General features: G+C 53.6%; 1 protein-coding gene across 18 annotated transcripts in view; it reads right to left on the reverse strand.

The window, feature by feature from the left end:
* The window catches only part of FCHO1 (FCH and mu domain containing endocytic adaptor 1), a 40,003-nt gene extending 29,056 nt beyond the window's left edge, over positions 1-10,947 (reverse strand). For 4 of the 18 annotated variants that reach the window (XR_640808.3, XM_021930880.2, XM_021930878.2 and 1 more), the window contains exons 1-4: positions 7,431-7,551; positions 4,587-4,631; positions 4,190-4,356; positions 3,757-3,830 (exon numbers count right to left, since the gene is read on the reverse strand). Coding sequence is in view for 17 of the 18 variants with exons in the window: in XM_021930880.2 (XP_021786572.2) it covers positions 3,757-3,783 (27 nt within the window). In the remaining variant the exon portion in view is untranslated. Of the gene's footprint in view, positions 1-3,756; positions 3,831-4,189; positions 4,357-4,586; positions 4,632-6,768; positions 6,832-7,430; positions 7,554-10,850 lie in introns of those variants that run through there. The other 14 variants (XM_031659768.1, XM_021930868.2, XM_021930877.2 and 11 more) reach the window with 12 other exon arrangements.
* Positions 10,948-13,789: the final 2,842 nt, after the last annotated feature.

Below are 13,789 nucleotides of genomic sequence, written 5' to 3' on the forward strand. Positions count from 1 at the left end.
TGATGGAATTGGGGACATTTTTGCATCAAATCAGGTCTTGTAAGAATACTGGAAGAGAAGGCTTGTGGAGGGATCTGATGCCATTTAAGTCCCAACACACATCAGTGAAGTCATCCCTCTGGCAGCATTTGGCCGGTTTTCCATAAATGGTAGTTTCCTGTGCCCTCCTCCAACCTGCCATTCACCCTCCCAGGTACCTGGAAGCTTGAATGTTATATATATTTTTCTATGTTTGAGACAGGGTCTCGCTCTGTCTCCCCAGTTGGAGTGCAGCGGCACAATCATGGCTCACTGCAGCCTCAAATTCCTGGGCTCAAGAAATCGTCCCACCACAGCCTCCCAAGTAGCTGGGACCACAGGCACATGCCACCATATCCGGCTAATTTTTTTGATTTTTAGTACAGACAGGGCCTTACTATGTTGCCAAGGTTGATCTCGAACTCCTGGACTCAAGCAATTCTCCTATCTCAGCCTCCGAAAGTGCTGGGATTATAGGCGTGAGCCACCACACTTGGCCAGAAGCTTGAAGGTTAAAGCCAGAAGTCACTGCTAGATAGCGTTTCCTGCTGCATCAATGGAGAAACTGAAGCCAAGATTGGGGCAGACCCAGGTCAGCCTCAAGCCCAAATCTCCCAATGGTCGCACTTCATTCTAGAATCATCGATGGGTCCCGATTGCCCACCAGACGCTGAAGTTCAAGTCCATGGCCTGGAATTGCCACTCCAGCCTCATTTCCTAGCTTCTTCTTAGCCTCACCCACAAAACAGCAAATAGCAAAGACAGGCAGTGCCCTTCCACCACCACACCTTTGTCCAGGCTATTCCCACCATCAGCTCTCCAGTCTCCATCTCCTTCCACCCATCCACATCCTTCCACTTCTCAAGGGTCATTGCCACCTGCTCTAGAAATTTCCCTAACTCTGCTCAACCCCCTCCCCACTTCACTGTTGCTCCCTCCAGCTCTCCAGGAATATATTTTATTTTATATTTTTTTTAGACAGGGTCTCACTCTGTCACCCAGGCTGGAGTCCAGTGATATCTTGGCTCATTGCAACCTCCACCTCCCAGGCTCAAGCGATCCTCCCACCTCAGCCTCCCAAGTAGTTGGGACCACAGGTGCACGCCACCACGCCCAGCTAAGTTTTTGTCTTTTTAGTAGAGACAGGGTCTTGCTATGTTGCCCAGGCTCGTCTCAAACTCCTCGGCTCAGGCAATCCACCATCTCAGCCTCCCAAAGTGTTTGGATTACAGACGTGAGCTACCTTGCGCCACCTATATTTTCTCTCTTCTTGTGTTTAGAATTGTACTTTCAAAGTTCAAGTGTCCAATCGCCTTATACGCACAGGGTCACTTTGGGTTGGTGACTTCGTCTCTCTGGCCTCAGTTTCCTTCCTTGTGTGACAAGTGGGGACAACAACAGCACCCAATTCCCAAGGGTCTTGCTGGGCTGAGGCTGGCACAGTGCTGGCCCCAGGAGATCCTCGGGTGAGGCTGCACCAGGCACCACCGCCCAGGCCAGCATCTGGGTCTGACTCAGAGCCAACTACTGGCCCGTTTCCCAGACCTGGCAAACCCCCAGCGGCGTCTGCCTCCCTTGTACTGGGCTGGCAGCCGAGGGTCCTAGGAGGGGCTGTCTCAGATCTGTCTCTCCCACCAGAACTTCAAGACTTCAGACTTGCTTCAGTGCCAGCCAAAGGGTTTTTTGTTTTGTTTTGTTTTGTTTTGTTTTGAGACAGAGTCTCACTCCATCGCCCAGACTGGAGTACAGTAGTACAATCTCACTGCAACTTCCACTTCTCAGGTTCAAGCGATTCTCCTGCCTTAGCCTCCCAAGTAGCTGGGACTACAGGCTCATGCCACTACGCCCAGCTAAGTTTTGTATTTTTAGTAGAGATGGGGTTTTGCCATGTTGACCAGGCTGGTCTCCAACTCCTGACCTCAGGTGATCCGCCCCCCTCGGCCTCCCAAAATGCTGGGATGACAGGCATGAGCCACTGCGCCCAGCCAAGAGTGTGGTCTTTGTAACAGAGCTTATTTATGTCCTTCCCCTGCTCACCCTTCCCCCATGACTCCCTAGTACACTTTATGCTTCAGCCCTGCCCTGGCGCGATGAGACTGGGGCATCCCTGTCTGGTTTACTCTCCCCTGATGAGAACCTCCTTTGAGCCATCAGGGCCCCGGCATCACCCAGCAAAGAAACAGGCTGCTGTGGCGGCTTCAATACCAGCAACTGATAAAATGAAACCTTGCCAGTGACAGAAGGCCTCCCTGAGTCTGGGGGTGCATGGGGTGCATGGGGTGCATGGGGTGGGAGTGGCGGTGCAGGAATTTCATCCCTTTTTCCCAGATGGGGAAACGGAGGTTCAGGCAGACAAAGCCATTTGCTCCAGGGCTTCCAGCAGAGCCCAGTTCGAATCCTGAACTCAAAGCTCTTAACCATTCTCTACCAGGATATCTTTGGGTGGGGTGGGGAAGTCGGGGGCGGTTTCTATTTTCTCTTTGCTGATCTGAATTTTCTGCAGCGAGCCTGCACGCCTCACACAATTAAAAGGGATTTAAAATAAATGTAGGTGCCATTGTCAGGGTTCCAAAATGAGGGTGACTTCTGATCCTCAAATGGTCACCTCCATTACACAGCAGTACTAACAGGAGCTCAGAGAGGGGTAGCCCCTTGCTGGGGTCACACAGCCCTTCAGGGGCAAATCGAGGAGTCTGACCTTTGGAGAGAGGGCAGAGGTCACACCCCTGCAGGTGGCAAGGGAGTGCGGCCCCTTTAAGAAAGCAAGTGCCAGTAAGAGGAGCCCCAGCTGGGGAGGGAGCAAGGGCAGGAGTGGGGCTTGTTGCCAGGGGCAACCAGTCACCTAGCAACAGGCTTCCTCGCTGCAAGCTCAGGGCTTGCAACTGGGGAAGGGGCTTTCTGACCTGGTCCTTCCCTGACTCCTGGGCCCTCCCCTGTTTACCCATCCTCTGTGGCACCCCATTAGCCTGGCTCTGCAGGAGAAGTCCCTGTTCCCCGAACTTGCCACTCAAGGTCACACCTCTGGTCTTTTGCCCAGGCTGTCCCACAGCAAACACGATTCCGTGTCCTGGTTCCCACTGTAGGACCCCCACCTAAGCTGGCTCTGAAGGTGTCTAAGTTGGCTCTGGGTCCCCTAGACTGGGGACTCCTCCCTTGGGGCTGGGGCTGGGATGGATTCTCTCGGAGGCCCCAGCATCTCCTAGGGCTGGCTGGGGATAAGGTCACAGTGGCAGGGAGAGAGGAAATGAATGAATGAAAACAAATCTGTCTCACTCAGCATCCCTTGGGCTACAGTAGGTGATCTCCAGCCTGAACAGTGGAGGGGTGCACAGGCCATGAGAGGCCAGGTCAGGAAAACCCCCTAATTCTCCAGGGTGGGAAGGGGGTGGAAATTCCCTGGCTGGAATGACCCTGGGTCCTAGAAGTTCAGTTTGGCCCTGGGTTTGAGCACTGACTCTGCACTTTTTCATGGGGCAACTTCAGGTTGCCTAGACGTTCCCATTCTGGGCCTTGGTCTCCCTATGACACAAGCTATGACTTGCCCAAGGTCGTAAGGCCTGTGAGGTCTGGGATCAGTGTGAATTCAAACCCAGCCTGACTCTTCCCACTTTAACTTCCATCCCTTGCAGACCATCTACCTGTCCAACACTCTACCCACAACTCACCCAGTCCCCCCATCTCCATAAAAGTCCCTGCAGCCCTGCCAGCATCCCCCGCCAAAATAAGAGTCGGTCTTACCCAAAAATGCTCCCCAAAATACGACATCCTGATGGTCTCTGTGGAGACCCCTGCAGGCCCCGTCCAGTGCCTGTCTGAAGAGAGAGGCAAGTTTGAGCTACAGAGTCATTGCCAGTGTGGGCTTGATGGGGGGAAAGTCCCTCCCTGTAGAGGAAGGAGAGAAAGGACGAAGGAGGAACTGAAAGCTCCAATGCTAAGAGCATGCCAGGACCCCTGAGATAATTCAGCCCCAGTGCTGGTCCCAAGTAGCTCCAGCAGAGGGGGTCAGAACAAGACATAGATGCTCCCAATTCCACAGAGTCAGGACTAGACTAGGTGGAGGGACAAGAGCTGAGGGAGTCTAGATTGGAGGAGGGGGCATGGAATGTGGGGTTTTTAGGTACGTGTAAGAGTTCATAGCAGTGGGTAGGAGCAGTGCTGGATGACCCCTAACCTTGGCAGGAAAACTCTGATCCACTTCACAGATGGGAAAACTGAGCCCTCCCCGCCCCCAGAGGGGCAGCCACTTGCCAAGATCACACAGCTAGGAAGGGACAGTAGATTTGCACTCTGGACTGGCTGAGCCCAGACCTGAGCTCTCGACTCCACTCCAGGCGGCTCCTGCAGGAAAAGGTTTGAAGAGAAATAGATGCAGGGGCTGTCATCAGCCACATAGGGCTTGGGGTCCCTGAAGTGTCCCTGAGGGTCCCTTGGGGTCTTCTGAATTCCTCTAGGACAGTCCCCACCTTATGCACCCTCCTGGGAGTCAGAGCTCACTCCTCACTGTGACGACCCAGCTGGCACTGCTGCCCCCATGAGTCCCAACCCTGCCCTCGAAAGCCAGTGTTCACCTGGTGTCTGAGTCACTGTCCAGCTCCGTGCCTCAGTTTCCCCATCTGCAAAATAAGAAGGAATGCTTAGAAGGGATCTTGCTGGGGAAACCCAGGTGTTTCTGCACAAAAGGCTGGGTCAGGCTGCCTGGCAGGGGATGCACAGGCAGTGTCCTTGGCATGTTCTAGAGGCCAGGCTTGTCACTGGAGCCTGCAGGCCTCATCCATAATTCATGACCCCACAGGCAGCTCGGTAGCAGCTGGGAGCCTGGGAGGCACAGCGGCAGGAGTGACAGGGACCCACGACCACAGGATGAGGAAGCTCCCGGGGCCTTCCCAGGAAAGGACTGAGCAAGACCTTGGGCAAGGCTGCCCCTCGCTGTGCCTCAGTTTACCTAATCTTGAAAGTTAGTTTAAGCTAGGAGTAGTGGCTCACACCTGTAATCCCAGCACTATGGGGGACTGAGGCAGGTGGATCACTGAGGTCAGGAGTTCGAGACCAGCCTGGCCAAAGTGGTAAAACCCTGTCTCTACTAAAAATACAAAAATTAGCCGCGTGTGGTGGTGGGCACCTGTAATTCCAGCTACTTGAGAGGCTGAGAGGAGAATTGCTTGAACCTGGGAGGCGGAGGTTGCAGTGAGCTGAGATGGCGCCACTGCACTCCAGCCTGGGCGACAGAGTAAGACCCTGTCTCAAAAAAAAAAAAAAAAAGAAAAGTAAAGAAAAGAAAAGAAAGAGAGAAAGAAGAGAAGAGAAGAGAGGAGAGGAGAAGAGAAGAAAGTTAGTTTAATTGGACCCATTATCATTGAGCCTCCAATCCCGGGACTTCTGTGAGTCACCCAAGAGCTCCCATTTGCTCACCCAGACTAGGACAATGTCAGGGTCCCTGAGTTGATTCAGCCCTGGGCCTGGCCCTGCAGGAGTCCCCAGTCTAGAGAGACAGAGCTGGACACAGATCCCCCCGTCCTGCATGGTCAGGGCTGGGCCAGATGGAGGGACAAGGTCCAAAAGAGCCTAGACTAAAGGAGGGCTCATGGGAGTTGGGGTTTTAAAGCATGAATAGGAGTTCACTGGGCAAGGAATTATTTGTTTCAACAAACATTCCCAACCCTGCACTGGTTAATGACAGGGCCCCTGAAAACCTTCAGTCCCCTCTGCAGCCCCTTAGGAAACCTAGTTTGGTGGCGGGGGTAGGGTGGTGACCATGCTACACTGACATCCCTAGGGGAAAAGCCCTAAATTTCCATATCATTTCTTAGCTTCTGTCCATGACCAGGACCCTAAGCATCTCCAAATCTCTTAGCGCTCTGCTGACTGGCGTGGGAACCACTAGCCCCATGTGGTGACTTAATTTTTCTTTTTTTTTTTTCGGAGACAGGGTCACGCACTGTTGCCCAGGCTGGAGTGCAATGGTGCGATCATAGCTCACTGCAGCCTCGACCTCCCAGGTTCAAGGGAGTCTTGAATAGCAGCCTCCTGAGTAGCTGAGACTACAGGCTCACACCTGAATTTTTGTATTTTTTTTTTAATTTTTTAATTTTTTTTGGAGACAGGGTCTTGCCCTGTCACCTAGGCTGGAGTGTACGGTTGCACGATCACAGCTCACTGCAGCCTTGACTTCCCAGGCTCAAGTGATCCTCCCGTCTCAGCCACCTGAGTAGCTGGGACTATATGCCCAACTAATTTAATTTTTTTTTTTTTTTTGTAGAGACTAGGTCTCACTAGTGTTGCCCAGGTTAGTCTCGAACTCCTGAGCTCAAGCCATCCTCCTGCCTGGAACTCCCAAAGTGCTGGGATTGCAGCCATGAGCCATCACTGCGGCCTTGATTTTTGTATTAATGTTAAACCAAGGAAAATTAAATACAATTGGCTGGGCGCAGTGGCTCACGCCTGTAATCCCAGCACTTGGGGAGGCTGAGGTGGGTGGATCACTTGAGGTCAGGAGTTCGGGACCAGCCTGGCCAACATGGCAAAACCCCATCTCTACCAAAAAAATATAAAAATCAGCAGGGCGTGGTGGCACACACCTGTAGTCCCAGCTACTTGGGAGGCTGAGGCACGAGAATCGCTTGAACCTGGGAGGCGGAGGTTGCAGTGAGCCGAGATCGCACCACTGCACTCCAGCCTGGGTGAAAGAGTGAGACTCTGTCTTAAAAATAATAAATTAATTAATTAAATAAATAAACAAATAAAATTATATACCCAACTCCTCGGCTGTGCCAGCCTCTCTTCCAAGGCTCAGTAGCTACATGGGGCTGGTGGCTGCTGTAATGGATGACACAGATGAGAAAGCCCTGCCGCCAACATTGTTCTAGAAGATCCCAGGAACCAAGGAGCCCAAGTTCCCCAGAAACCAAGAATCTCACTACTGTTTTTGCAGTTTCAATTAGATTGCCTCACCCCACCTCTGGAAAACAGATACACACGGAGCACCAGTATGTGTGCGACCCTGTACCTAACTATTCACATGCCTCTGCTCATCCAAGCTTCATGCCATGCCCTCAGATGCAACCCCAACTTTATGAGGGAAACTGAGGCACAGAGCGATCAGTCATGGGTCCCGGCTGACTGTGACTTTGCCCCTGGTCTGTCTGCCAATGACCTCCTGTTTGAAACCATCACGCGTGGCTCTCTGGGTTTCCAAGACCCCTCTGTCGCCCCCCCAACCCAAACCACCACTCACAGCTGGAATGGAGGATGGGGGGCAGGGCAACGGGTGGCCCCATCAGGCTTTGGCCAGCCCAGGAAGTGACACCTGCTACTTCTCCTGAAACCCAGGTTCCGGGCAGGGGGGGCCTCCCCTCTGTTCCTGATGGGGGCTAAGGAGAGATGATGGGTATCTACTGGCCAGGGCTCATACTCACCGGATAGGGTAGCGAGTGGGATGGGGCCCCTGTCTGATGGGGCAGGCGCCAGGAGACAGCCACGAGGCCACTTCCGTCAGCACCAAGTTAGAGGCTTGTGTGCATGGGGGGGGACAGGAAGCTCACCCCGCCCCGCCTACCATCCAACCGCCACCTTACCTCCCCCACCCAATCAGCACCCGTGGGACCTCCCTGGAACCACATAGGCCATGGGTGAGTAAACAAGAGGCACCTGAACCTGGAGCCCCCCCCAGCCTGAACCTGGAGCTGTTCTTACCGAACAAATATTAATCATGACAACAATTGGGAAATAAGTGAGCACCAACCCTAGCCTAGGCATTCAACATCTTGCCATCCCGAGGTAGGCCGATACCCGCTTCACAGAGGGGGCAAACTGAGGCTCAGAGAGGGAAATGCACTCAGAAAGGGGAAGACATGGTCAGGCGCGGTGGCTCACGCCTGTAATCCCAACACTTTGGGTGGCCGAGGCGGGGAGATCATGAGATCAAGAGATCAAACCTATCCTGGCCAACACAGTGAAACCCCGTCTCCGCTAAAAATACAAAAATTAGCTGGGCGTGGTGGCACGTGCCTGTAGTCCCAGCTACTTGGGCCAGGGGAGAGAGAGAGAGAGAGAGAGAGAGAGAGAGAGAGAGAGAGAGAGAGACGGGAGAATCGCTTGAACCCGGGAGATGGAGGTTGCAGTGAGCTGCGATCGAGCCACTGCACTCTAGCCTGGGCGACAGAGAGAGACTCTGTCTTGAAAACAAAACGAAACTATATTTGCCAATTACATTGGCATAAACATGAATATATTAATATTACATGCAAAAATGTTTCCTTCAACCCAAAAGTTCATTTTTTTTTCCCTTCGGATTTTAAAAGAAGTGAAAACATCAACCTACGGACCCCTAAAAGCACTGTGAGCCTGAGACATCGGGCTTGTTGGGTCTGATGGAGAAGTCAGCCCTGCTAGAACCCAAGTCTCCCAGCCTGTACAGCGTCAGCACAAAGCCCAGAGACAGCCAGAGACTTGCCCAAGGTCACACAGCACACTGCCAGCTGACTCAGAGGCCCCCATCCTGCCTTCCTGGCACCAAGTCTTGCAAACCTGGGGCTGAGACATGTGAGCAGTCCTAGAACAGTTAAAACAAAGCAGGAACCACATCAGCAACAAAGGCAAGACCCGAGCTCCCATTCTGGGAATTGAGTGGTGACTGGCTGGGTGTCCAGAGCTGCTGATATCTTGCCTGGTGACCTTGGGCCACTCCTGACCTTCCAGGATCTGGCTTCCAGGATCCTGGGAAGCAGGATCTGCCATTTCCCTCTCTCTCTCGGACCCCAGTGAATGTACAGTAGGGCAAGTAGCAGCGGTTTCCTCATCCTTCCCACAGACCGGTCACTTGGTTCAGGCAGGTACCATGCTGTTTCAATGACCCACTATGTCATGTCTCCCCTCTTGGCTTAGCCACCTGGGCTGCAATCACTTATACAATCTGGCTTGATTCTCACCACCGCACCTCAAGGCAGGGTCTTATCTCGACCAGCACCACGATGGGGAAACTGAGGCACGTGCCCCAGGTCACACAGTGACTCAGGCCACCAAGTGGGAATCTGAGCCAGGGATTCTCAGGAATTTTCTGTTCTCCCCATGGGTCTCCTCCCTCTTCCTCACTTCATTTGGCAAACATCTATCGAATGCCTACTGTATGCCTAACTTTCCCAGGTGCTAGAGTCTCCTCAGGCAATGCCCTTGGTAGACTCCCCCTTCCCCTCCCTCCTCCTGGTCAGCTGTGACCCGATTTAAAGAGCACTAATGCTGTCATTAATATCATAATGATCATGTCTGTATTTACAGAGCTTCCTCCTCCCACAGACTCCTCTCATCCTCCCAGAGGAATTCAGCCCATTTCACAGAAGAACAAACCAAGGGACCAAGTGAAAACACACACAGGTAGGGGCAAATTCAAACCTGGGGGTGTCAGACTCCCAGCCCTGTGCCCACCACTGGGAGGGCACTCCAAGGGACAGGGCATGAGCTGGCCTGGCAACTCCCACCTCCTCCTGCCCAGGACCTCGCCTGAGAACAGGTTCGCCCCTGGTGTGGGTGATGGTATGTGGGTCAGGGTGTGCCCTAGGTGGCCCCACTGGTGAGACCAGGGTGGTGATGCGCCGTCCCAACGATTGCAGCTTGGTCCTATGTTTTACTCCCTGCCCCCATGCCCCCAGCCCCAATATCAGAGTGTCATCATCAACCTATTTTGCAGTGCAGTAAACTGAGGCTCAGAGGATAGCAAGGCACTGTGGGAGGGTCTCCAAACCCAATACTCTCTTGACCCCAAACCACCCACATGTTAAGCAAAAGAGTGAATCACCATCAGACAAAATGTGGGCTGGGTGAGTTCAGAATCTGTAAAATGCAGGGTCCGAAGCTCCCAACCTCAATTTTCAAAAGAGGAAACCGAGGTTTGGGAAGGCGCTGTCACCTGCCCAAGGTCACTAGTGAAGCAGGTCCATTCGACTCTGCCTCCTGGTCCCCATTGCGGCTGGGGCAGGTGACTCGGGGGATCCAAGGCAGATGGAGGGGCCCCCCACCACCCAAACCTCCTCCGCACCCCACTCACAGCCAGCCTCTGGCAAGATCCTAATTTACCTCGATTTATTTTAATCCCCAGGAACAGATGCTAGCTGTACACCCCGCCCCTCAGTAAGAGAGGGACCCCCCCAAGTCCAGGCTCCAGGCCCTTCAAGGCCTGGCCTGGATAAACCGTGCCAGGCAGGGGACCCCACACTGACCTCCTCCCCAAAATTCCAACCTTGGGGTCCGCACAGAAGATGCCAGTGAAACGCCTCCCACCCCATCCTTGAGGTGGGGGACTGGGATGGGGCAGATTAGAGGAGGGGCCAGGTGACCCTCCAGCTCCTCCAGCCATCAGGCCTGGAGAGGGGTTCACAGTGGAGGAAAAGGGAAGCGGGTACCTCATCCTCGGTCCCCGGTGGTCTGCAGGCCGGAGCTGGGAAGAGGGAATTTGCGGGTGGTCCCCATCTCGGCCACCGCCCAGGGTTCCAGGCTGGAAGGGGAGCGGCGCCCCCATCTTTGCAGCCCCAGAACCCAGACCTAGGCTTAGAATAAAAGGATTTGGGGAGGGGTCTCGCGTCGTCACCGCCCCCGTGCACTCTCGGTTCTAGGCTAGGAGACGGTGGATTTGGGGAGCGGTCCCCGTTTCCGCCTGCGGACCCCCGATTACCACTTGGGGAAGAAGCCGGGGCGCCCACCGCTTAGCCCCCAACCCCTGCTCTCCATCCCTCGCGTCCCGCCGCGCCTTTGCCCTCCGCAGCCGCCGGGGCTGCAGGGCACGGTGCGCGTGGGAGGCTGCGCGGGCCAGGGTGTCCCAGGGGGTTCCGGGGGGCAACACTCACCTCCTGAGCTCCGGCCGAGCCCCGCGCTCGCCGCCACCTGCGGCTCGGTCGCTGACACCCGAGCCCGCCCCGCCCCTCCCTCCGCGGCTGCGGCGCGGCTGCCGACTGGCTCCGCCCCCGGGGCGTGGCCTACAAAGTCCCCACCCCCGCGACGGCGCCAGGAGGCAGGGCGGGCTCTGATCCCGCGCAGTCCCCCATTGGGCCATTTAGGCGGCCGTCTCCGCCAGCCCAGCGCGCTGATTGGTCCAGCCTAAGACCAGGATCTTTTTAATAGTCCCCCCTTTACGCCACCGGCAGTCTATTTGCATAATTTAAAGAGACAGGCGCCACTCTTTCCCCCTGAGATGCAGTGGTAAAGGGTAAGGAGCGACCAACGTTTATTGATCGCCCAGGCAGGGCTCATTTGATGACCCCCCACAAGCCTGTAACCGGAACGTTACTGGTCTTTATTTTACAAGTGGGAAATCTGAGGCTCAGAGAGGGCAAGGTCTTGTTTGGAGGCCACACAGCAAGTCTGCAGCCGGCCTAGGGCAGCCCCGGGATTCGGCCCCTTGCACGGGAGGTCATCCCCTCATAGGACATATGACAGTTCTGTTTTGGAGGTCGAACTCGATTGCTTGAGGTTAGGAGTCCGAGACCAGCCTGGCCAACATGGTGAAACCCCGTCTCTACTAAAAATACAAAAATTAGCCGGGCGTGGTGGCAGCTGCCTGTAACCCCAGCTACTCAGGAGGCTGAGGCAGGAGAATCACTTGAACCCGAGAGGTAGAGGTTGCAGTGAGCCGAGATCACACCACTGCACTTCAGCCTGGGTGACAAGAGTGAGACTTCGTCTTAAAAAACAAACAAAAGAAAACGAAGAAAAAGAAAAAATAAACTTACACAACACCTGCCAGTCCCCCGTTCTACCCTCTGCTTAGGGACAGGGCACCCGGCTGATTGCTCTTGCCTCTCTCCACCAGCCTCCCAGGCTCAGTCAGGGCAGCCCAGGAGCACAGACCAGAAGCTTGGGAGACCCTAAGGATCTTCTCTTCCTTTCATCACCAGCATTTCATCCTGTGGATTCAGTGTCTCTGAAACAGTTCCAAATTGTCCGTTTTCCTACACCCCACAGTGGTCCCGGCGAAGACCCAATTATCTTCAGCCTGGATGCTGCCTCAGTTTCCTATTTGTGTTTCTTGTTCCCTCCATCCCAGCCCTACACAATCCCTGTTCTCCAAGGCAGCTACAGATGTTCTTTCTTTTCTTTCTTTCGTTGTTTAGAGACGAGGTCTTGCTCAGTTGCCCAGGCTGGAGTGCAGTGGCATGATCATAGCTCACTGCAGCCTCAAACTCTCAGGCTTAAGTAATCCTCCTGCCTCAGCTTCCAAAATGCTGAGACAACAGTCATGAAGCACTGAAACTGGCCAGTTCATTTTATTTCCAAATAAACCTTTTATTTTAGAGCAGTTTTAGATTTATAGAATTATTGTGAAGATAATACAGAGTGTTCCTGTATACCCCACACTCAGCTTTCTCCTATTATTTTTTTCTTTAATTTTTTTTTTTAATAGAGACAGGGTGTCCCCATGTTGCCCAGGCTGGTATCAAACCCCTGGGCTAAAGCAATCCTCCCATCTCGGCCACCCAAAGTGCTGAGATTAACAGTCATAAGCCACTGCGCCTGGCCTATTATCATTATTATTTGAGACAGAGTCTCTCTCTGTCGCCCAGGCTGGAGTGCAGTGGCAGGATTTCAGCTCGCTGTGCAAGCTCTGCCTCCCAGGTACACGCCATTCTCCTGCCTCAGCCTCCCAAGTAGCTAGGACTACAGGCGCCCGCCACCACACCTGGCTAATTTTTTGTGTTTTTAGTAGAGACGGGGTTTTACCATGTTAGCCAGGATGGTCTCGATCTCCTGACCTCGTGATCTGCCCGCATTGGCTTCCCAAAGTGTTGGGATGACACCCCACACGGCCTATTATTATTATTATTATTATTATTAATTTATTCATTTGGTGAGACGGGGTCTTGCTCTTGTCGCCTAGGCTGAAGTGCAGTGGCGCCATCTCAGCTCACTGTAACCTCTGCCTCCCAGGATCCAGCAATCCTCCCACCTCAGAGTCCTGAGTAGCCGGGATTAAAGGCACGCGCCACCACGTCCAGCTAATTTTTGTATTTTTTTGCACAGACGGAGTTTCACCATGTTGCCTAGGCTGGTCTTGAACTCCTGAGCTCACTCCATCCTCTCCCCTCATCCTCCCAAACTGCTGGGATTGTAGGCGTGAGCCACTGTACCTGGCCTGCTTCCCCCGTGATTAACACCGTCCATTGGTATGTCCATTTATTACAATGTCTTTTATCTTTTTCTTTTTCTTTTTTTTTGAGACGGAGTCTCACTCTCTTGGCCAGGCTGGAGTGCAGTGGCGCCATCTCGGCTCACTGAAACCTCCGCCTCTCGGGTTCAAGCGATTCTCCTGCCTCAGACTCCCGAGTAGCTGGGATTATAGGCACCCACCACCACACCCAGCTCATTTTTGTATTTTCAGTAGAAATGGGGTTTTGTCATGTTGGCCAGGCTGGTCTCAAACTCCTGACCTCAGGTGATCTGCCTGCCTCGGCCTTCCAAGGTGCTGGGATTACAACAGTGAGCCACTGTGCCCAGCCCGCCTCCCACATGATTATCACCTTCCACTGGTATGGCCACTGGTTGCAATGTCTTTTTTCTGTCCTAGAATCTTACATGACATTTACTCCTCATGTCTCCTTAGGCTGTTCTGGGGTGTGACGGTTTGTCAAACTGTCTTGTTTTTGGTGACAGTTTTGAGGCATGGCGGTCAGGTGTTCTATAAAATGTCCCTCCACTGAGGTTTTTCTGATGTATTTCTCACGTTAAATGAGGGTGATGGATTTGGGGAAGGAAGACCACAGAGGTGAAGCGCCCATCTCATCACATCATA

This window comes from Papio anubis, chromosome 20 (genome assembly GCF_008728515.1).
Source record: "Papio anubis isolate 15944 chromosome 20, Panubis1.0, whole genome shotgun sequence".
In the NCBI taxonomy this organism is placed as follows: domain Eukaryota; kingdom Metazoa; phylum Chordata; class Mammalia; order Primates; family Cercopithecidae; genus Papio; species Papio anubis.